This window comes from Aedes albopictus, chromosome 3 (genome assembly GCF_035046485.1).
Source record: "Aedes albopictus strain Foshan chromosome 3, AalbF5, whole genome shotgun sequence".
Lineage (NCBI taxonomy): Eukaryota > Metazoa > Arthropoda > Insecta > Diptera > Culicidae > Aedes > Aedes albopictus.
This window is the reverse complement of record NC_085138.1, coordinates 366243910-366269066: the sequence shown is the minus strand read 5'-3', so window position 1 is coordinate 366269066 and position 25157 is coordinate 366243910. Positions and strand designations below refer to the sequence as shown.

At 38.9% G+C, this 25157-nt stretch overlaps 1 protein-coding gene across 4 annotated transcripts in view; it reads right to left on the bottom strand.

The window, feature by feature from the left end:
• Nucleotides 1-25157, bottom strand: part of LOC109432289 (single-stranded DNA-binding protein 3) — a 165555-nt gene that overhangs the window by 3916 nt on the left and 136482 nt on the right. For 3 of the 4 annotated variants that reach the window (XM_062855502.1, XM_062855501.1, XM_062855504.1), the window contains 4 exons: nucleotides 24467-24496; nucleotides 19034-19224; nucleotides 18824-18970; nucleotides 7410-7616 (listed from right to left, as the gene is read on the bottom strand). In XM_062855502.1, the coding sequence (XP_062711486.1) occupies nucleotides 7410-7616; nucleotides 18824-18970; nucleotides 19034-19224; nucleotides 24467-24496 (575 nt within the window). The remainder of the gene's footprint in view (nucleotides 1-7409; nucleotides 7617-18823; nucleotides 18971-19033; nucleotides 19225-24466; nucleotides 24497-25157) is intronic. The other variant, XM_062855503.1, reaches the window with a different exon arrangement.

The window sequence follows — 25157 nt, the reverse complement described above, 5'->3', positions numbered from 1 at the left end:
GTGTCAAAATTGTGCCTCAGAGTGCCTCGGTGTGCCACACAGCGTATAAGACGGTGTGCTTGGCACCTCTTGGCACAATGTTCCAAGCGACTAGCTCCTTGGTTTTCGTGCTTTAAAGTTTTTGAAAAGCAGACCAACCAGTCGAAAGATGCAATTTACATTAGACTGATAAAACACAGAGACAATAATGTTTTCGATCACCTGACAATCATTTGACTCATTTGTCTATAACTCAGTTCAGAAGCATTATATTGAAGTGTGGTGTTCGGCAAGCTTGCATATAAAAGTTTTTCCCACAATTTTCACCAAGGACGCCAAATCCTAACTCTCATATATACGGCGTGAGGGCGCTAGTATCATCTACTTATACTAAACGATCGAAAAATCCGATCGTTTGGTATGAGTAGGCGGTACTAACACTTTTACGCCGTAATATAACAGATAGAATATGGCATCCTTGGTGATAATTGTAGGAAAAACATTAATCTACAAGTTTGTCGAACATCACATTTTAATATTAGGCTTCTGAACTGAGTTATAGACAAACGAGTCAAATGATTGCCAGGTGATCGAAAACATCCTTGCACAAGGATGCTTCTCCGAATCACAGTCGAATGCATACATCCTTCGCTTTTTGGTGAATGAGGACGTGTAAGCAGTGCTGAAACAATAATTTTGGCATATCTAGATTTAATCACCTTATTTTAGAAGCTGGACCATTTCTACAAGAAAGTCACGGAAAACAGCTCTCACTTTAACATGTAAGGTCAATGTCATCGACTATCTTCGAAACATACCTATCATTCGATAGTCGAGTTCATGATGAAAATCAATTGGCATTTTTTTAAGGTAGTCGATTCTAAAATTTATCTTAAAGATTTTCCGGGATCCCTTTAAGTGTTCCTCCAAGTATTTCTCAAGGAGTTTGTGCTGGATTTTTCCGGATTTTTTTGCAGTTTTTCTTCCTGGAAACCCATAACTCCTTTCGAAAAGGAATTTCCGCTCGAGTCATTCCCTAAACTTCTTCCCCAGAAGTTCCTCCCGAATATTTCTGCTGGTGTTCTTTTGGGATTTTTTATGAGTTTCTTCCGGAAGCCTTCTCAAAAATGATCCAGTGTTTTCTCCAGATGAGCATGAGCACTAAGCTAAAGTACACTTTAACTTTTTTAAGAATGAAACAAATCTGTAAATGTTCTTCCTGGAAGATTCAAGAGTTTCAACAGATTGTCCCAAGACTACACCTTGTGTTATTTTGGGGTTTCTCTTGGAGTATTTTGTGGGATTCTTTCCGGAGGTCTGTCCGATACTTCTCTTGGTGGTTTGTCTGCGATTGCATCCAGTATTTCTATCAGGATTCTTCAAGAAAAATATTTCAATAGAAAATTTTCCCAGTATTTCCTTTATTTTTTTTTTTTTTGAATTTATTACAGGAGACCCTTTTAACATTTATAAAGAAGCTCCTTCTAGAGTTTTTCTCAAAGTTTCTACCGGCATTTTTTCCAAAAAATTTTCCGGAACTTCGCCCGAGGTTTCTCTTGGGATATTCCCTCATGTTCCTCCCTGCATTTCTTCAGAAGTTCCCCGGAATTTTCCAATAGCTCCGATCCAGATTTGGAGTTTTTTTTTTTCATAGTTTATGCCCAGAGATTTACCAGAAGTTCTTCAAAGCTACCTAGCACCTAGGAAGAATTGCAGCAGAAATATTGAAAGAATTCCTACCAGAAACAGTCACTGGAAGACTTACGAAATACATCTTAGAAAAATTACAATAGAAATCTGGAAGAAACCCCGTAAGGAATACAAAGAGGCATCCCAAGAGAAAAAATAAGTACATATGGAAAAACTGCATAAAAATTCCTGGAAATAGTTCATAAAAACAAAATGCTAGAGAAACCCCTTCAGGAATTAAAAACAAGAAAAAAACGGAGAGCGTTCCTAAAGCATTCACCAGCAAGTTTCTGAAGCGAGTTCTCCAGCTTTCTTTTGGAATTTGATGAGAATTAAGAGAATCATTACAAAAGAAAATCTCGAAAACACTTCTAGAGAAAATCCCAGGAAGAATTGCGGCAGACATTTCAAGAGAAACTCTATGAGAAAACCCAATAGAACCGATACCCAAGTAACATTTTAAGTTTTGTTCGGCTCTACAAGAGATCTTCATGACCAATTTTATAAAACTTGCAAAAAAAACTGATTTATACATCAAAACCTCTTTATAACCTCTTTAAGAGCATCTTCCGGCTAAGTGGACCACTCTCAGAGAAGTTTTGCAAACCGCATTAAGAGTAGCAATAAACCCGTTTTAAAACCTAGTTGAAAAATTTTCTTTTCTCGATTGTTGTTGTTTTTTATTCAACAAAAAATATGACAGCTCAAGATGCAGAGAAGCTTCTTCGATGGATCGTAAAGTTCAGGAGGATACATCATTCGTAAGAAAAAAGCGATCATTTCAAAATAATATTTTAGTGTTTATTGTGTTGGTAGGCTTATGCGCATTCAATTTTATCGTGAATATTTGGGCTGCAGTATCATAAAATTAATGCGCTTCGAAAATAGTGAATGTTATCATCTTGGAATGAAATAAATCCATTTGTTAATTTAGTAAAACTATCTCTAATCACAAGAAAACTCAGTAGAGAGAGTTTATTTATGTGAGCATGTTATGGAAATGGTGGCAAACTATCAATTCATTGCTAATTTAAGCAAAATTAACTATTTTCCATTCACGTTAGCTAATTCTTCAATGTGGCGACGACCATAATCAGCGAAAATAAAACGAAAGCAAGTTTACTTTTATGATGACCGCAATAAACCTAACAATTGTCAGTCCACCAACAGATGTCGTTACTAATCGAACAGATCGCCATCTGTTAAGAGTTTTAACAGTTTTATTGTGGTAATAATGATTGCCAGAAGGTTTTCATATCGGAAAGTTTTGTTTACTCTTAAAATCTGTCTTTATGGATGCCTTCAAGTATACTATAAAACATTTTATCAATTTTCATAAAAGCAGTCATAAAACTGTGAGTTTTAATTATTGCTGTAATAAAACCCTAATCAAAATCAAACAAAACCAACAAACAATGGGATTGTTACTTAGGTAGTGAAGTTCCAAAATGGAAGCAACTCAAAAAGAAACATCAGGAGTAGTCTCTGTACAAATTCTTTTAAGAATCCCTGATGAAGTCCCTAAAGCAATCCTTGAGAATAAATTTCCGAATGCATTTGATGCTTATTGACCAAACCGTCATGTTTTTTTTTTCGGCTTACTCACTTAGAGTTTTAACCCTCGAACGATCGCGCTGTTGTATTTTGTACAACACGTAGAAAAATTCTCGCTTTTTCTACTCGGCATTAGCGTGGTGCTGACGCAGGTAGCCAACATCGTGAGTTACGGAAGGTTAAAAGAGAAGTTTCGGAAGAAATATCTGAAGGAAATCCAAACCTTACAGAAATCTTGACAGGGGATCTATGAGAATTTCAGAAAGACTGTTTGGAGATCTTAAAACTTAAATCACGGCAGAAAACTGGAAGAAAATTTGACAGGAATGAAAAGAGAAATCGTTGGTGAACTACCGGAAAAAAGTCCGAGAAATACGGGAAAAATAATAATAAGAATTACTTTTAGGATTCAAAGATCAATTGCAAGAGGATTCTCCGATGGAATTTTGTTATCATCCTACGTGGAATTCCTGAAGCAACATTTAAGGGGAATTTCCGGAAGATTTTTCCCAAATTCAGAAATCTCCATCCTAAATTATAAGTCAGTCTTTGTGGCATTCCCCTTTTGCCAGAAACATCCGCTAGATCTCAAAATATTCCTGTTCTTGTTCTTTCGCTTGAATGGTTATCCAGCTTTCATTCCCGATCAGCCATCAGAAAAGACAGAAAAAATCTTCGCATCTCTTATCAGTGCTCTCATCTGTTGAAAATATAAAGAAAGTTTGATTTTAAAATGATTAACACTGAAAGAGAACGAGCGTGAATTTGAACAAACAACGGCAGCCAAGCATGGGAAACACTCATTAAATTATTGGTTTTTCCTTCAAGCAAGTAAATGCTTTCGGCTTCTATTGTTCATGTATTTTGTTTTTTCGGTGAGTACTTACGAAATAAATGACAGCTGATCGAAACAATACGATATGTGAGTGCCAACTACCAGCTATACATAAAAATGCATTCAGTTTGTACCTAAAGTTCATTTTGATACAATTAACTGAATGTCATTTATTCAATTTACTTTCACACTGATGTTGCCTCTCTTTAATTTGACTTAGGTGCAATAATTCGCGTGCGGCTCGAATCACGTTCGTTCTCAGTGCACCGTGCTCTCACTCATCATTTGGTAGTTTGCGTACTCTTGTTGTTCACATCGCTAGCCTTTTTTAGACGGACGAGTGAATTTTCCCGTGCTTGACGGTAGCCATGAAATGAATAGGGTTCGTTCAAATATTACGTAACGCTAAAGGGGGAGGGAGGAGGTCCAGCTCTGTGTTACGCTTCATACAAAATTTCAAAATTTCCCATACAAAACTTGTTACGTGGGGGAGAAGGGGGTCTAAAATCGTCAAATTTTGCGTTACGTAATATTTGAATGAACCCATAGATATCAACCTCACTGCATTTTGTACCTGACAAGAATCAAACTCAATTATACTGATGAAATCTACGTTGAGGCGAATGAGCGCTTGTAAACAAAGCCTTCGGGGTCTCCAATTATAGCCTAGTGGTTAAGGCTATGGATCGCCAATCCGGAGACGGCGGGTGCAATTCCCGTTCCGGTCGGAAAAAAGTCTCGACTCCCTCGGTATAGTGTATCATTGTGCTTGCCTCATAATGTACAAATTCATGCAATGGCAAGCAATGAAAATCTTTCAATTGATAACTGTTGAAATGCTCAAAGAATACTAAGTTGAAGAGAGGCAGACCAAGTTCCAGTGAGAACGTAAAAGGCATAAAGAAGAAACAAAGCCTTCTCTCGAATATTTTTAGTGATCCAACAAAAACCTACATATAGAAACTTCAAGTAGGGAATACTTGTTACTTTAATCTACTTGTTGATCATTAAAGTTCTGTAGAGCATCAGTTGGGTCACTAAAAATCATCGAGAGGATGCTTTATTTTCACAAGCTCATTGCCGTTTTACAGGCTCAACAATGAAATTTATTTCACAATCTTTGGAGTAATACTGACTTCACATATCTTTGTTGCCCTTTACATCCCACCAGAACGCGATTTTTTCATAATTTTATCAATCAACTACTCAATTGATCAACATTCTGTGTCATCCAATTTTCACTGACTTCTGAAGATTTTTTCTATCTGTATTGACGAGATTTTCAGCCCTACACTAGCTCATCTCGGGACCCACGCTTCCCAAGTATCATTTTTTTAGTCACATAGGCTAGAAGAAGTACTGAGAACCACCATAGAACTTAAATAAATGGTATTGGTTTCAATTACGGTTCTGAAAACTTCTTCAGGACTAATTGGCCATCAAAATGTTGTTTGGGTTTACTTCCCTCCCGAAGGAAGAACAAATAATTTGTGAGCCTGTTGGGAGTGGGATTCGATCCCAGGTCCTCGGCGCAGTCACGTGCTTTGACCATCACACCAGGTCCGTTCCACACTCTAAAGATTGTGTTATTCAAACGGTTCGTTGAAACATCTCGAATTTCGAAACGTTTTCTACAATAATGGCTTTTTATTCTTCCGTTTGCCGACATGAATGCACAAAAGTGTGAAGTGTCATACAAAAACAAATACCAAATTACTGTTTCTTAGCATACCACCTCAACTGGGATCCATGCCTGCTGCTTAGCTCAGTGTTCTACAAGTACATTCAAAGTTATTACTAATGGACTATGGACTGACCAGGAATGGAACACAGAAACTCGCAGCATAATCTCGCTCATTTTCCGGCGAAAAGATTATATATATCCTCTTTCTATTTATAAAAGACATAATCACTTCATTTGGTCCGCTTCTCAAATATAATTTGGGCTTTAAAATTCAATTTAAATAGGTAGTTTATTTGTTTTTACACTGGATAAAATATGTGTGTGCGATTTCTTTCCTGTTGCTTCGATATTCAGCAATTAATTAACGACAAGGTGCAAAGTTAATCGTGATGTTACCAAAAAAAACACAAACATATGATAATTTTCCTCGTGGAATAAACAAAAGAAAAAAAAAACAAATTTAATAGTTAATAGTTAAATTATGATATCAACTGGTTAAACCGAAACATTTACCGAACATACATAGGTGGATACTTAAAAACATTAAACTTAACCATTATTGCTTGCATAGATGTGTGTGTTGCGTGTGCGTGTGTTTAATACAGGATTATCGTGGTTGATCCATAAAAAAAATAAAACAAAAATTAACTGGGCCTCAATGAGGCCTATCTTCTGCCAGTCAAACAAACTGTGGTTCGTTCCGGACCGGACACTGAATGGTTAGAATACGACGCAGACAAAAACGACTATTGCAGTAGTTAGGGGGGGTGTGTTTGTGGGTATGTGTGTGATTCGTAAACAGATAAACAAATACATATGCAGGTATGCAATTTGAACCGAAACGATTTGATCATAGAACTATTGAAAAATGATAATAAAAATAAAGAGAAGAGAAGGAGATTTTTCTTACAAACTCATATCGGTGAGAAACGTACAATGGGGTTTGGGAGGTTTGTATCTTTAAGCTTAAACCTGATGCTATTTTCGTTTGCTTTTGGATTTCTTCTAGTGGGATGTTTTCTTTCCGGCATCGTAAGTTGATCGTCTCAATGGAAATATTTACACGTTGAATTTCTTATTCTTCTGAAAGCTCAGGGAGCTTTAGTCCCTACTCGCAAGTGATTCCCTCATTCAAAGATTCAAAGTTCTACTTAAGCGTAATCAGATAATATTTTAAAAAATATAGAAAGAGGAACATTAAAATAACAAATTAGTGCTCTACTATGTACAACAAAACGAAGATTCTTGTTAGTCAAGGACGCTCTTGAAGGGAATTCGAGGACACAGGGAACCATTCGGGTTAGTTACATTGAAAATATCATCGTGTTTCCGTCAGTATTAGTCACACCCATCACCGTGTAAAAGCTAAACTTAAAAGGTAAGGGAATTTTAGGATACTTCGAAACAAAATGCATAAAATTACGAAGTCGTAGCTGAAAAGAATCACTTTTGTAGTGCGAGTTTACTGATAACTTGTAACCTAGAAAGTAGCCAACCTCTTTCCAGGCTTACCAAAGACCACAATATTCTGTACAGATAACATAAAAAAAATGAAAAACATACCAACAAATGACGAAGAAAGAAAACACACTCTCTAGGAAATCCCCCTTACAATCATCAACGAGGGTCCGACACAGAGGAAGGCCCTCAAAACGATTCGAAACTTACATTCTCTCCGGGTCCACCGAAGCCACCGAGGTTGTAGTCGCCCATACCGCTGCCGGAGTCTTCCCGGGGCGTGCCGGGTCCGTTCGCCGGGCTGTTCTTCATGCCGTCCAGGCCGTCGTTGTTAAGTACCGGGCCGCCCATCGAGTTCGGGCCCATGGGACCGCCCATGGGGCCACCACCGTCCGAGCCGCCGACCATGGGGAATTCCTACGGAGTGGGTAAAGGATCATGATCACTTTTGTTAACATTACATAACTTAAAATTAAGGGGATTCAGTCCCATGAAGTCATTCTTTGAAGTAGTGCGGTATCAATCGATTAGTAACCCAAGTAACTACGTTGTTGAAGCTGTACGTTAGACTGGGTCAACAAAATCGATTTTTTGTAACAAAGCTGATTCCTTTGAGCGTTCAAAAAACAACTGTGCAAAATTTGGGAGCATCCCCGTATACCGCAAAACACACTTTTTTGCAAATAATGTTGAGTGGTTGAAAATTAAAAAAAAAAATGATACGCTGATCACTGCCGTTCTACGCCCGATTGTCCCATGTTATATGGGAATCCCATATAACATGGGACAATTACGCATATAACGGCAGATCACGCTGAAACTGAATATTCACACTTTTAAAGCTGTGGCTATATGAGCCTACTACGAACACTTTCACTTCTTTGAATAGTTTGACATTCTGACATGATTGATTTTTGCCTTTCTCGTACACTAAGTGTACTGGAAAGGCTATATGTTCACTCCAAAAATGACTTTTTGATAGAAGACCCGGAGGGTCAAATCACATATACCAATCGACTCAGCTCGACGAATTGAGGTGATGTCTGTGTGTGTGTATGTGTGTATGTGTGTATGTGTGTGTGTGCGTGTGTCTGTATGTGTGTGTACAAAAAAACTCACATCACTTTTTGGCAGTAAACCTCAACCGATCTTAATGACCGACGGTTCATTCGACGCGGAATATGGTCCCATTGTTTCCTATTGAAAATGGTTCGGATCGGTCCAGCCGTTCCGGAGTAATGGCCATTTAGGTGATCCGGACCGGTACCCTTGGAAGGGGTCATACATAAAAATGCAACCAACACATACATGCGACACATCAAACTGCGGCATTTTCGAATACCTGATTAACAGTTAGCAAGAAAACAATCTCAGACCATATCTGAACCGGTAGTGTTCCGGAACCGGTTCCGGATGTCCCGCTGGAAGTGGCCAAGTATAAAAGTGATCCAAAACTATGCATGCGACACATCAAACTGCGGCATTTTCGATTACCTGATGAACAGTTAGCAAGAAAACAATCTCAGACCATATCTGAACCGACAGTGTTCCGGAATCGGTTTCGGATGTCCCACTGGAAGTGTCCAAATATAAAAGTGATCTAAAACTATGCAAGCGACACATCAAACTGCAGCATTTTCGATAACTTGATGGACAGTTAGCAAGAAAACACTCTCAGACCATATCTGACCTGGTAGTGTTCCGGAACCGGTTCCTGGTGTCCCGCCGGAAGTAGCCAAATATAAAAAATCAAATCCATGTATGCAACATATCTAAGCGGGGCTTTTTTGATAACCTAATGAAAGCTGACATGAAAAGAGTCTGAGACCATATCTGAACCGGTAGTGTTCCGGAACCGGTTTCGGATGTCCCGCTGGAAGTGGCCAAATATAAAAGTAAACCAAATCCATGCATGCGACATATCAAAGCGCATAATGAAAGGTTGGCATAAAAAATACTCAGACCATATCTGAACCGGTGTTGTTTCGGAACCGGTGTCCCGCCGGAAGTGGCCGTATATAAAAGTGAACAAAACTTATGCATGCGGAACATTAAATCACGACTTTTCCGACAACTTGATGACCGCTAATCAAAGAAGTAGGCTAAGACCACATTAGGGACTGACAGTAGTGCCGAAACTAGTTCCAAGTTTCCCTCCAAAAGCGGCTAAATATAAAATTGAACCTAACCTATGCATGCGAAACAGCAAAGCGCGGCTTTTTCGATAGCTTAATAAACTTTGCAAGGAAATAGGCTTAAACCAAACCCTTGCATTGAGGTATCGTGGATTTTAGGTAACATGATGAACAGTTGCAAAAAATAAACGCAAGCCATATCAGTGTGTTACGGAACCGATTCCGGGTATCCCGCCAGAAATGGTCAAATGTTAAAGAGAACCAATACATGCGACATATCATTGACTTCTTCAGTATCATGATCAACGGTTAGCCAGCAAATAATCACAGACCATATTTGGAAGAACCGGTAGTGTTCCAGAACTGGTGATGAGACGAGTAACCCGCCGGAAGTGGTAAAATATAGAGGGAAACCAAACCAGAGCAGCGTTTTTGATAATCTGATGAACGCTCAACAAGAAAATAGTTTCGGAATCGGTTGCGGGTGTTCCATTGGAAGTAACTAAATAGAAGTGAACCAAAATCATGCATGCGATACATAAAATCGTGGCTTTTTCAAAAATTTGCCGAACGGTTAGCAAGAAAATAGCCTCAGATCACATTAATATTCGGCTTTTTAGGTAACCCGATTGACAGTTGACAAGAACATAGTCTCAGACCATATTTGAGATAACCAGAATCGGTCCCGCCGGAAGTGGTCAAACGTTAAATTGAACAAAACCCATGCAATCTGCACATCAAATATCGGAATAATAAAAGGGGCTGTCCATTAATTACGTAAGGGAAATTTTACGATTTTTCGACACCCCCACCCCCCCTTGTAAGATTTTTTGTATGGGAACCCAAATATTTTTGTATGGCGCGTAAGATTTCTCAAACCCCCCCTCCCCCCATAAACCCTTACGTAATTAATGGACAGCCCCAAAGTGAACAAACTAAACGTCAAAGCAATAAACGTTGGGTAAGATTATAAGTGAAGAAATGGTGAAAGTCTTCATACATGCAAGAGAACAAAATCGTGACCAAAGCGATCTTATCAAATCACACCATTTCAGATTCCTGCGGTGTAAATATATAGTAGGATGGATCAACGTTTTATGGAAAAATTATAATTTGATCGTATCAACACTCAATAAAGTTTTTTCAATCTTCAATCTCCTTTTGCTTCTAAGATTACAGCTCACAATTTGGGTGCGGCTAGTTGAGCCCTCTCTCTTCTGATAGCGATTGAAATTTGAATGGAAAATTTCCATGTTCTGCATTTTTTGATTGATTGATTGATTTGTCTTTCAGCCCTTGGCTGCTTCGTCTCTATCTGCATTTATTCCGTAAGGAGGTCAAATTTCACATGGATCGTGTTACCAATGATAATACATAAAATATAGCCTAGAGTGTCCTAAAAAAACTTTGTCGAAGATTACAAAGTGATCTGTGATTACTGATTGTAAATAAAGTTAACCTTCTTCATGCATTAGCTGATGCTCACGCCGCTGCCGTAGTGAATAGGATGGGGTCATAATGATCCCAATGCATTTTGCAACTCTGTTTTTCTGTTGAACTTAACATCGAAATATGTACCACCAATAAGTTTCCCAAATCGATGGTAACTTTGATAAAATTGTTGCTTTTCTATATAAAGGACTCAGGAACATTTTTGCTAACGTCGACGGAAAGATCATGAGTATTTATTCGACGAGAAAGGCACTATCACCACTAGGGGGATTAATCTGGTTTTTTTTCTATATGTACATATTCTCTATATACATATTCGTATTGTCTTCTAAAGTAGCCTTATATTTGCTAATTTGACCCATTTGGTCCCGATTCCCTTAAATTTCACATTAAACAAAAGTTCCCTCTCATTATCTTCAAGAAGTTTATTCTGGAATCTTTTCAAGATGAACATATTCTAGGAAATACTCTTGCAATTTAGAGATTTGGCCTTGGCTGGTTCGTCTCTTAAGAAATTGTTTTTGGGATTCCTCCTAAAATTCCTTCTTAGATTCCACAAAAAGTTTCTTCAGGAATCCATGGAAAAGTTTCATATGGGATTACTCCTGGAGTTTCTTTTGGTATTTCATCTGGAGTTCTGATATTCCACAGAAGGAACTTCTAAATGACCCCTCAAGGAATCTGCATGAAGTTCCTGAAAATATGCCAGAAGGAATTCCAGAAAAAATATCGTGTACAGTAGGGTGGCCCACACTTAGGCTGATACAAATTTTATTTTCACTTTTTGTCTCCCCCCCTTCAAAAATTTTTGGCTGGATTTTGCATTTTGAGGGGGCAGATTAAAAAATATTTATCAAAATATCGGGTCTTGGCAAAAATTCTTTAACAAATCCGAGGAGTTTTTAATATTTTTCAAAAAAAATACTTTATTATTTTTATCCCCCCCTCGACCAATCAAAGAGTGGTAGGACAAAAGGTGAAATAAATATTTGTAACGGCCTTATATGAAAAACAGAAATTTCGAAAATGCCAAGTCTCTCTCTCTCTCTCTCTTGTTGGCGTAACGTCCTCATTGGGACAAAGCCTGCTTCTCAGCTTAGTGTTCTATGAGCACTTCCACAGTTATTAACTGAGAGCTTCCTCTGCCAATGACCATTTTGCATGCGTATATCGTGTGGCAGGCACGAAGATACTCTATGCCCAAGGAAGTCAAGAAAATTTCCAAGTCTACCGCCTAAATTAGTAGTTTTGGACTTTACATAGGGTACAGAGATGCCAGATATACAGATTTTTCTGTATTATACAGATTTTTTACCTTCTATACAGAAGAGATACAGAGTACAGAATAATACAGATTTTTGAAGTTTGATACATATTTCTCCAGAAAGTATAAAAATTGAAGTTATTTTCAATAAATTCAATAGAAACTTTATAAATTGCTGCTTAAATTTTTAAAAATTTATAAATATTTGTACATGTTTTAGAAAAATAAAAAAAAAGCAAAACTTTTAAACCGTCAAAAAGTAGTTCAGTTTTGTTAGTTTCTATTGAAATCTAGGACTCTCGGTGTCTGCTATACCCTGAAAAACGGCGATACAGAAAAATCTGTATTGATACAGATTTTTGATAAAAATAAACTGGCATCTTTGATAGGGTATAACTTTTTTCACAGACGTCGGATCACTTTCCGGCCTTCGATAAAGTTGTTCGGTATATAGTCACCTACAATAATACCAAAGAGTTTAAATATTGAACGCTTACAGCGCCACCTAGTGGTAAAATCCGAAAATTTAAGATTTCTGCATACATTTGGCCAAGTTTTCCCATACAAACTTCAAGCTTGTTGATGCGCCCTCTTAGGCTTAACCGATTTTGCTACAATTTTGAACGTAGCATCTAGTAGTCCAAAACAACTGATTTAGGAGGTAAGACTTGGCATTTTTTGGTATTTTTGTTTTTCAAATAAGTGTGTAGCCTCGGATGAACCTTCTTGAGAAATCTCAGAAAAAAAGGTGGAAAAACATTAATTTCTAGGAAATCCCAGAGGATAGTTCACAATCCAGCTTTTTACGCTGTGATGAGGGGTGATGCAGTTTTGACAATATTTGCCGACAGCCCTTGCAGCATCATAGTAACCGAAAATTTCAGTTCAACTTCGGGAAATGTCAAAAATTTTCACTTTGAATGTTTTATATGTTTGTGTACATCGTTCAATGAAAATTTCTTGGAATAAACATCAAAATGACCTTCGAGAGGAATCCCAAAGAAGATATCTTGAGGATCATTCAAAAAGTTCAGAAGAGGCTCTAACGTAGATCTGAAAAAAAATGAGAATGCTCAGAAAGAACTCCTTGAGCGGTCTTAAAATGGCTTTCTGGAGGAATCTCAGAAAAAATAAGGAAGCATTTCAAGTGAAGCTATTGAAAAAATCACTAAGAGTTATACCAGAAGGAAATTCAGAGAAAATTCCAAAGAATTATTATTATTATTACTTTATTATAAAGATTTTCAGCCCTAGGGTGGTTCATCTCTTGATTCCAAAGAACACTCTTTGTAGAATCTTATAATGACTTCCTGCAGCATTCTCAGAAAAAGATTGAAGGAATCACAAAAGGCAATCCTGGATAAATTACTAAAACAGAACCCGAAGGAATACCAGAAGTAATTTCCTGAGAAATCAAAGAAAGCCCTTTGGAGTTTTTCCTGAGAAAATTTCTGGCAGAACTGCACAAGCAAATCCTGAAAATAAAATCAGAAAGATCTCCAGAAGAAATCCCAGAAGTAGCTCTATGGGAAATATCAAAAGAAACTTTCTGAACATAAGATATTTTTTTAAGGAAACTCAGAAGGAATTTCTGAAGAAATGCTAGAAAAAAGTTGAAGATAAACCCTGGAAAGACCTCCATGAAGGTTATTATAACGGTCTTTTTAACGAGCTCCTAGAACGAAAATCTTCGAATAAAACACAGGGCGAATACAACAAGAAAGTCCAATCTGAGATGGAATTCCTGAAAAATCGTAGAAATATCCCCTGAAGAAATCCCGGAGGCATTCCTTGGGTAATTCCAGGAGTAATATCTGGAGAATTTCTTGAAGAAATCCTAAAAAAAGCATCCTAAGGGCCTCTAAGGAATCTCAAGAGTATCCCTCTGAGCAATCTTTGATTATCAGCAAGAGTTGCCTTATAGATTTTTTTCCTGCTAGATATATTTTCCACTGCGACCAGTTTATTTATCTATTGTGGACTGCCTTATAGAATACTTGGAGGAATTTATGAGAATAACTAGAAGAAAGTCAAACACTCTATGAGAATAAACAGAAGTATGTCGAGAAGAAAAATCGAAAAAGCTCTTGTAGGCTGTCCCAAAAAAAAAACGATGTTTGAAAATTCATGTTTCTCATCCCTAAAATGAAATATATGCATATATGAAGCAATTTTCTAAAAAAAAAGACATTTAAAGAAACCTACATGCCAATTTTTGAAAAATTATCCTTTTTTATGAAAATTCTAAAAACAAAATCAATTTTAATAACTCAGCTTATAAACAAGATTCTCTTCTTTTTAAGGGAAATAACGCATATGAATCAGATAAGATTCATGGTTGAATATAAAAAAAATAGAACATGTATTTGGTTGGCAAATTTTAATAAAACAAATGCTCAAAAATAGACCACTTATAAGCACAAAAGAGGTTCTGTCGTCAATATAAGCTCAATATTTCCAAAACTTAAGCCATTCAAGAAGGTTTCATAGAAAAATACTTAAATATTAGAAAAAATATTACAAAAACATGATTTTTTGAGGATTTTCATGAAAAGGGTTATTTTTCAAAAATTACCCCGGCGAAACCTTGAAACAATCGAAATGTACTTCAAAAATGCTTCAAATATACATATCTTTCATTTGAGGGTTAAGCACCTGGACTTTTCGAACATCGATTTTTTTTTCGGATGGCCTACCTTGTAGATTCTCAGTAAGACCTTCTGAGGAAATATCAATAGAAGCACGGGGGTCATAAAAGTGTCTGGGAGAATCTCAGAAAGAATTTATTAAAAAATCCCAGAATAAAATCTAGAAGAAATGCCTGAAGAAGCAACTGGAGGAATTCAAGAAAAAAAATCCAGGAGAAATCCCAGTTGGACCTTCAGTAGAAGTCTCAGAAAGAATTTCTTAAGGTGGAGCGGAACTGGTATGAAGGTTGAAGCACGTGACTAACACACCGAGGACCTGGGATCGAATCCCATTCCCGACAAACTCTCAAGATGTGAATTCTTTCTTCGGAAGGGAAGTAAAGCGTGGGTCCCGAGATGAACTATCCCACGGCTAAAAATCTCGTTAATACAGATAAAAAAATAATAAAATAAATCTTAAGGTGTCTTAGATAGAGTTATAAGGAAATTTCACCAGAAACCCTAAGGAAGAAAGTAAGGGAAAAAATCCAAAAATAACCACCTAAAAATCTCGGTAGGACTTTTCAATGGAATTGATATTACATTTGGAAAGGATTTCTCAAGAACTTCCAGAAGACACACCAGGAGGAATGCCAACATGAACTACTGCTAGCTATCCGGATAAGTCTCTATGAGAAATATATGAACGAACTCCTTAAGGAATCATAAGAAGAACTTCTGTAGAAACCCAAGAAAACATATCTTGAAGAATAATGAAAAATACACTCAGAAGGACCTCGAGAAGCGAGAATCCACAATGGTTGTTTCACCCTTTTCAAATGTTAGTCCAGTACTATGGCATCGGCGGCCAGGGGGCATTTATACCCGGGTGGAAGTTAAGTACTGACGATCAAAGCGTAATGTTGGCTTGATTGACATAAGAGATAAAATATCTGAAAATAATATCCGAAAAATGTTCCCGGAACATCTGAATAATATCAAAATTTGATATTTCAAGATCAAACGAATAGCTCGCTGGTATTGGTTAGATCTAACAAGATCTAAATATGATCTGGTGATGATGTTCCAGAAGTAAATCTTAGATATTATTTTTCGATCTTTTATCTCCTATATCAATCAAACCAATATCACATTTTGATCTCAATATCAAAATATGCTATTATTGTGTTTTTCTTCTCTACCCGGGTAGAAAAGAGCAAAAGGGGGATGCAGAAGAGGCGTTTCAGAGGTACCAGGAGATCTCAGGGAGTTTACAGAAACCTTCAAGGGGGAGCACTTTCAAATGCTCTAGGGGTTCCAGAGGAAAACGGGACGTTTCGAGGGATTTAAGCTGCATTTTAGGGAGTTTCAGGGGTTTGCAGGTGATTCCAGGGGCGTTTCCAGGGGTTCTCAGGATGTTACAGGGGGTACGAGAAGGTCTCAGGGCATTTAAGAGAGTGGCAGGGGCGCCTCAGGAGGTTCTAGGGATGCTTCAAGAGGCTCTTCAGGGGGTACCAGTGGGGGGGGGGGGGCTCCAGGGGGCCTCATGGACAATTCAAGGGGTCTCAGTGGGTTCCAGGGAAATTCCAGAGGATCATCAGAGGAGTATCAAGAAATCTCAGGGTTTTAAGAGGTTCCCACGGTCAGCATCGATTGCCGGAATTATTGGTGGTGGGGAAGTGGAATCCCTTGAGCCGAATGGCCAAATGGTGTTCGGCCAAACGGAATTCGACCAAACGACCGGATACCGATTTAATCGAAGTTCTATAGGAAAGCATTCAACAACCCCGGAAGCAACGGATCGAGTGAAGCATAGCGTTGGCCGAAACGAATTCGATAGAGTAAAATGTAGAAAAGAAAGCATATCCCAAGTAACAATCTTAATTATATTTGGTTTTATTTGTTTTTATGATAGTTTTATCGGAACATTGCATATTCTAGTTGATCTTATCGGAGTCTCAGCTGAGCACAACTATTCTTCGTCAATATGTGGTTTTAAAAACACCTCCAAGAATACTTGAGGTTCAGTTCATAAAACCATAAACACAACAAGAACTGTTGAACTTATTTTCAGTTTTATAAGGTTCTTGTAGTTATCTTCAATCATCCGTTCTTGATCAAGAGTAACTGTTCTCGCATAAGAACAGTTTGGTACATGAAAAATACAAGAAAAAACTCAGGCATCAGATTTTGATTCTCATCGTTCCATTATTGCTACCAATCAAGAACACCTACCCGGAAACCCAACCGCAACGCGGTGCAGTGCCAAGTTCCTCCGGTTGCAGCATTCGAAATGAGGTGGGTATGGTCATCTAGGACGTCGTTTCCCGTGCAATCGGGGTTCCAATCATCGATCTTCAAAATCAACAACTACTTACCTGTTGGAAGTGCTGACCGGAGGATGAGGCACTGCACCGCATCAAGGCCGGTTATCGAAAAAGGTCTGCCTGGTTGGCAACGGTACCGGGCTAATAAATAAATTCATCGGACGAGATTCACAAAATCCACCGCGGTGCGATAATTTATTGTTTGTTTACAATTTGGCGTACATGTTTTATAACGTTCTTGGCGGAGTTTGCATAAACCTATATCAAGAACGTTATAAACCTGAGTACTCTTGAGTAATACTTCTTACCCTTGCATAAATGAAATAAATTTAAGGCGTTCTGGATGGAGGCCAACCAGGCTACATTGAGAACGTTATAAATCCTAGTATTCTTGAGTTATGCTTTTAGCTCTGGCATGAGTTGAAAGAAATTTAAGACGATCTTATGGTGATGTTGATTAAAACCATCGATGATGGACCGACCACCGGCCTAGATTTCAATGGAAGCCATGTTGAGAAAACTCATGAGCAATGTTCGCATGACCAGGAATAATATTTTTAAATATTTTATTAGTGCGTTATAATGGAAGCGCGTTGCAATTTTCGGAAGTATCTTGCAACATATATACGATGAATTTCGCTTGGCATTTGGCATCCTTGTTACACCACGGAAATATTTTCAATTTGTGTAATGAATTAATCCCGATTACAATAATGTGTCATTTTCATTGTGTTTTTAATTTCAATTTAATTCACCAAACTTTTCTGTCGACATAAAAGCTGCATCAGCAACAACACTGACAAATTTATCATCGTTTTATCGTGCACTTGAAGAATTCTACAAGGAGAGAGCAATTCGCCTTGAGGACAACTTGGGAAGCACAAGTTTTAAGAGAAATTTAAAAACAACTCTCCAAGAGCATCTTAGGATGGGCCTCTTTGGTCTTATGGCGGGTTTATGGTTGAGTTGAGAGTTGCAGAGCAATTTGGTTTATGCATGGTTTTAAAGAACAGGTGTTGAAGAATACTTCAAAAGCATTATAAAATTAATTTTGTTACTTGGGATCAGTATTGGAAGGGGTGGCGAAAGCGTTCTAGGAAGCGATGGATAGAGGCGATGGACGCTTCATACACTAGGCGCCCCTCCGCCTTTTGCCAAAATTGGTAAAAACCCCTCCCTTGGCGCTACTTCTGCGCACGGACTTTTCTTGGGGCGTTTAAGGATGTTTCTGGGTCGTCTCTAGGCGCTCCAGGGGTCTCTGGGACGTTTCGAAAGGTCTCAGAGGATTTCATAAAAAATCCAAGGACCTCAGGAGCGTTTGAGGAGGCTTAAGGGGATACAAGGAGATCTCAGGGTCATTTGAGGAGAAGGATGGAAATCTAGTGATTATGATCAGATCCCGAATGTGTCGCTTCAAGGGGTTTTCAAGGCACCTGAAATCCCCTGAGACCCTCTGAATCGTCCATGGAGCCCCCTGAAACCTCCTGAGGTGACACTGAGTCCCCCTTAAAAGCTCCTAATACTACCTGGCACCCCCTCGAGCCTCCTGGTACCCTTCAAAACATCCCTGAGACTCACTACAATTTCCATGGGAATCCCCTCTGAAATCCACTTGAAACGTCCCTGAGACCTCCTGAAACCTCCCTGCAACCCTCTGGAGCTATTTAAGAGAATCTTAGGTGTCTTTTGATATTTCCTCTATCTGCGTCAATGCTTTTACTGAACACTCTAACATCAATTTTAAACATTTTTGAAAATCTGATAATTCTCGTTGGTCCTTCAGATATATAATTGATCAAAACAACACTTATCTACTTACGGGCTTCATTGGTGTGTACATGTTCTCGCCGCCGGAGTTGGATGAATCTTGAGGTGATGGCATGATGGGCGTTCCGGGACCGGGCGGTCCACTGGGCCCTGGTGGACCACCGTAGTTTCCAGGTGACGAGGATGAATAGTTCATTGGCTAAAATAAAATCGAATTCATTAACTACATAAGTGCAATGGAAAGATGGTGTGCGCAACTCACCGATGACGTATTAGGTTGCCACTGGGGCCGCCCGCCGGCCATCCCCATCGGGGGCATACCGCCGGGGCCGAGGCTGCTGTTCGGAGGGGGGCCGCGCATTCCCGGTCCGTACGTGCCGGCGCCCATAGGACCCATACCGGGCCCGCGAGGTGGATTCATTCTAGGATTCATCGGACCCATTCCAGGGGGGCCTACGGTGGTGCATCCAGCGGGGAAAGTATACGATTAGTGAATGGGGTTTTTGTCCGGCCGGCGGTTACGATTAGGATTGTTATACGTAGCAGACACATAGAGCGAGCGAGCGAGTGGCAGGTTACACAGGCAGGTTTGTATATGATACAATAAGCGTTCAGCAGGTTGGATGAATTGATTTGTCCGTTTTTTTATTAGCACGAGGTGATGACACCATGATAGATGATTTCGGTGGAATGAGGCATGAACCAAGAAGTGAATAGCGATGAATTATTCGATGACAGCCAGGGGTAGGTTTTTCGTTATTCCACAAACACATATCCAATCGAATCGATTCATGATTAAATTCCGGAGGTCGATTTTTTTTGAAAAAGAAAGAGGAAATTGCGACTTTAAAACATTATTTCACAAACTTTGCTAGCAACATATTGTAAATCTATTTGATGGAACAATCAAAATTTGGACCAATTCAATGAACAGAAATCAGTACAGAAGCTTTTTCCACTTTTTACTGCTGACAAGAGCTGATAACATTTGAGTCGGTACTAGTTATGTATGACATATATTCATACTCCTTGTGGGTTTTGTATCTTTCGGAGGACTGCCAAATGCTGGGTTTATTTCATTTTCCACAACATATCACCTTAAGAATATATTTGCTATCAGTATCAAATCAACAATAAATGGAATAAATAAATTCAAATGATTTACACAAACTTGAGCTTAACTCACAAATATTTTCTTTGCACTTAAAATATTAAAAAAAATCATATACTCAAATTAATTTCGATTCAAAACAGTTATAAAATAGTCAAGAATACTGTTAACACTTGATTGCACATGAAGGAAACGAATTCGTTGAAAACAAATCAGAAAAAAAATATTCACACTCAAAGTCGCTATTAAAAGGGCGATGGAAACACAATTTACAGGAACGAAACGGACAAATGTATATATTTTGTAAGGGACAATGTTAGGAGTAATGAAATTTTACAAAATGTTTTATACAATATGGTTGTGTTCCAAAGTATTCACATAGCAATAAATAATTTATAAAATAGTAAACACCAGAGGCCTCTTTCAAACTCTGAGGGTATTTCTTTGAAATCCCAGGATTGCCAGAAGGTTTTCTTAAAAATCTGGAAGGATTTTCTTCGAAATTCGTAAATGATCCCTATCTGAATCGTAAAAGGATTCTCTTCTAAATTATGGAGGTTTCCTTCGGTATTCTGGGTTGATTTCCACGAAGTCCTGGAATAATTTCCAGCCAATTTTCAGAGGGATTTCCCTTATAATCTTGAAGAATTTTGAGTGAAGAATCCTGATGAGATTTCCCTCAAAATCCTTTTAGAATTTCCCTTAAAATCCATAAAAGATTATCCTCCAAACCCTAGAAAGGTTTTCCTCGAAATCTTCGATGGATTTTCCTCGAGACTATCTAGGGATTTTCGAAATTTTGAAAGGATTTCCCTCGAAATCCGGGAAAATTTTCCCCGAAATCCTTGGAGGATTTCCCTCGAAATCCTTGGAGGATTTCCTTTGAAATTCTTGGAGAGTTTCCCTCGAAATCCTTGGAGGATTTCCCTCGAAATCCTTGGAGGATTTCCCTCGAAATCCTTGGGGGATGTCCCTCGAAGTCTTTGGAGGATTTCCCTCGAAATCCTTGAAGGATTTCCCTCCAAATCCTTGAAGGATTTCCCTCGAAATCCTTGGAGGATTTCCTTCGGAATCCTTGGAGGATTTCCTTCGAAATTCTTGGAGGATTTCCCCCGAAATTCTTGGAGGATTACCCTCGAAATCTTTGGAGGATTTCCTTCGAAATCCTTGGAGGATTTCCTTCGAAATCCTTGGAGGATTTCCTTCGAAATCCTTGGAGGATTTCCTTCGAAATCCTTGGAGGATTTCCTTCGAAATCCTTGGATGATTTCCTTCGAAATCCTCGGAGGATTTCCTCCGAAATCCTCGGAGGATTTCCTCCGAAATCCTCGGAGGATTTCCTTCGATATCCTTGGTGGATTTCCTTCGAAATCCTTGGAGGATTTCCTTCGAAATCCTTGGAGGATTTCCTTCGAAATCCTTGGAGGATTTCCTTCGAAATCCTTTGAGGATTTCCTTCGAAATCCTTGGAGGATTTCCTTCGAAATCCTTGGAGGATTTCCTTCGAAATCCTTGGAGGATTTCCTTCGAAATCCTTGGAGGATTTCCTTCGAAATCCTTGGAGGATTTCCTTCGAAATCCTTGGAGGATTTCCTTCGAAATCCTTGGAGGATTTCCTTCGAAATCCTTGGAGGATTTCCTTCGAAATCCTTGGAGGATTTCCTTCGAAATCCTTGGAGGATTTCCTTCGAAATCCTTGGAGGATTTCCTTCGAAATCCTTGGAGGATTTCCTTCGAAATCCTTGGAGGATTTCCTTCGAAATCCTTGGAGGATTTCCTTCGAAATCCTTGGAGGATTTCCTTCGAAATCCTTGGAGGATTTCCTTCGAAATCCTTGGAGGATTTCCTTCGAAATCCTTGGAGGATTTCCTTCGAAATCCTTGGAGGATTTCCTTCGAAATCCTTGGAGGATTTCCTTCGAAATCCTTGGAGGATTTCCTTCGAAATCCTTGGAGGATTTCCTTCGAAATCCTTGGAGGATTTCCTTCGAAATCCTTGGAGGATTTCCTTCGAAATCCTTGGAGGATTTCCTTCGAAATCCTTGGAGGATTTCCTTCGAAATCCTTGGAGGATTTCCTTCGAAATCCTTGGAGGATTTCCTTCGAAATCCTTGGAGGATTTCCTTCGAAATCCTTGGAGGATTTCCTTCGAAATCCTTGGAGGATTTCCTTCGAAATACTTGGAGGATTTCCTTCGAAATCCTTGGAGGATTTCCTTCGAAATCCTTGGAGGATTTCCTTCGAAATCCTTGGAGGATTTCCTTCGAAATCCTTGGAGGATTTCCTTCGAAATCCTTGGAGGATTTCCTTCGAAATCCTTGGAGGATTTCCTTCGAAATCCTTGGAGGATTTCCTTCGAAATCCTTGGAGGATTTCCTTCGAAATCCTTGGAGGATTTCCTTCGAAATCCTTGGAGGATTTCCTTCGAAATCCTTGGAGGATTTCCTTCGAAATCCTTGGAGGATTTCCTTCGAAATCCTTGGAGGATTTCCTTCGAAATCCTTGGAGGATTTCCTTCGAAATCCTTGGAGGATTTCCTTCGAAATCCTTGGAGGATTTCCTTCGAAATCCTTGGAGGATTTCCTTCGAAATCCTTGGAGGATTTCCTTCGAAATCCTTGGAGGATTTCCTTCGAAATCCTTGGAGGATTTCCTTCGAAATCCTTGGAGGATTTCCTTCGAAATCCTTGGAGGATTTCCTTCGAAATCCTTGGAGGATTTCCTCCGAAATCCTTGGAGGATTTCCTCCGAAATCCTTGGAGGATTTCCTCCGAAATCCTTGGAGGATTTCCTCCGAAATCCTTGGAGGATTTCCTCCGAAATCCTTGGAGGATTTCCTCCGAAATCCTTGGAGGATTTCCTCCGAAATCCTTGGAGGATTTCCTCCGAAATCCTTGGAGGATTACCTCCGAAATCCTTGGAGGATTTCCTTCGAAATCCTTGGAGGATTTCCTCCGAAATCCTTGGAGGATTTCCTCCGAAATCCTTGGAGGATTTCCTCCGAAATCCTTGGAGGATTTCCTCCGAAATCCTTGGAGGATTTCCTCCGAAATCCTTGGAGGATTTCCTCCGAAATCCTTGGAGGATTTCCTCCGAAATCCTTGGAGGATTTCCTCCGAAATCCTTGGAGGATTTCCTCCGAAATCCTTGGAGGATTTCCTCCGAAATCCTTGGAGGATTTCCTCCGAAATCCTCGGAGGATTTCCTCCGAAATCCTTGGAGGATTTCCTCCGAAATCCTTGGAGGATTTCCTCCGAAATCCTTGGAGTATTTCCTCCGAAATCCTTGGAGGATTTCCTCCGAAATCCTTGGAGGATTTCCTCCGAAATCCTTGGAGGATTTCCTCCGAAATCCTTGGAGGATTTCCTCCGAAATCCTTGGAGGATTTCCTCCGAAATCCTTGGAGGATTTCCTCCGAAATACTTGGAGGATTTCCTCCGAAATCCTTGGAGGATTTCCTCCGAAATCCTTGGAGGATTTCCTCCGAAATCCTTGGAGGATTTCCTCCGAAATCCTTGGAGGATTTCCTCCGAAATCCTATGAGGATTTCCTTCGAAATCCTTGGAGGATTTCCTCCGAAATCCTTGGAGGATTTCCTCCGAAATCCTTGGAGGATTTCCTCCGAAATCCTTGGAGGATTTCCTCCGAAATCCTTGGAGGATTTCCTCCGAAATCCTTGGAGGATTTCCTCCGAAATCCTTGGAGGATTTCCTCCGAAATCCTTGGAGGATTTCCTCCGAAATCCTTGGAGCATTTCCTCCGAAATCCTTGGAGGATTTCCTCCGAAATCCTTGGAGGATTTCCTCCGAAATCCTTGGAGGATTTCCTCCGAAATTCTTGGAGGATTTCCTCCAAAATCCTTGGAGGATTTCCTCCGAAATCCTTGGAGGATTTCCTCTGAAATCCTTAGAGGATTTTTTTTCGATATCTTTGGAGAATTTCCGAAGTAATTCTTGAAGGGTTTCTCTCAAATCCCTTGAAGGACTTATTCCTAATTCTTTGAAAGACTTTCGTCAAAATTTCTGAAGGACTGTCCTCGAAATGTTTCAGGGATGTTTCTCGAAATCGGTGGAGGAATTTTCTAAAAATCCTGGAAGGATGCACCTCGGATTCTTTGAAGGATTATCTTAGAATTTAAAGAATCTAATTTGACTCGTTTTTACTATGTGAACACCGAACACAACCATTCCGTAATTTTATCATCATTCAAACATGTATACATTACTTATCTAGGTTTGTTAGTACACCATGGATGGAATCAGAACAAAAGCAAGGAAGCAACTCAGAGTAATCAAACAATGGGTGAAAACTGTCAGAACGTCAGAGAACAATGAACAACACTGCATTTGTACATTAAAGAGGAACCCAAAAAATCTTTCGAGAAATTTCAACAAAGATAATACAAAACAAAAAAACCAAATTAACACAGAAAACCAAACAATAAATGTAACAGAAAACATAAATCGACTTAAAACAGATTATAAAAGGACAAGACAGAGAGAAACAGAGAGAGAGAGAGTGAGAGAGGAACAGTGTGTATGTAAAAGGAATTGAGTAGCAGACAAGCGCGACATTAATTTGCCTACCTTGCCATGCTACAAAGTCTCCAGCTTCACCTGAACAGAGAACAAAGAACAGAAAAAGAGAATATTTATATATTGATGGGTTTTCGTCTTGGATCTAAAAGGGAAAACTCTTGCTCGACTGTCTTTTCATTCTTGCTTTTTGGAACGGGGAGGTGAATATTCAGGGAGGACTTCCGATTTTGTTCGTTTTTGTTGTTATGATCAAACACTGAATTTTGACATTTGTTTCAAGAAATGTACCCTTGCAGAAGAGAGGGAGAGGGTCGTGAATCGTGAGAGACACTGAACAAAAAACTAAGATTTGGATATTAAAAATAGTTGCCTAAAACAACAGTGATCAGCTGCTTGAATTTTTAAAGATCAATTCGATAAAATGTTTTACAACAAATTTGAGTTATTCTAATAAAAAAAATCAAATTCAAATCAATAAAAATAAATGTATAGAAAAAAGAAAAATATAATCTAAATTAATGCAATTGTTAAGTAAGTTAAATCAATTTGTTATTATAGCTACTGCAAATCAGAAAGTCAGATGATTTTGATGAAAAAGTTACTTCGAAATCAAACCAACCTAATGGAACTCATGAGATAATGCCACTCAAAAAAACCTCTCTTTTGGCAGTGAGAGAGACAAAGAGAGTCTGGTAAATCGTTATTCTACACTACTTCGCAGGGGTTATTTCATTTCAAA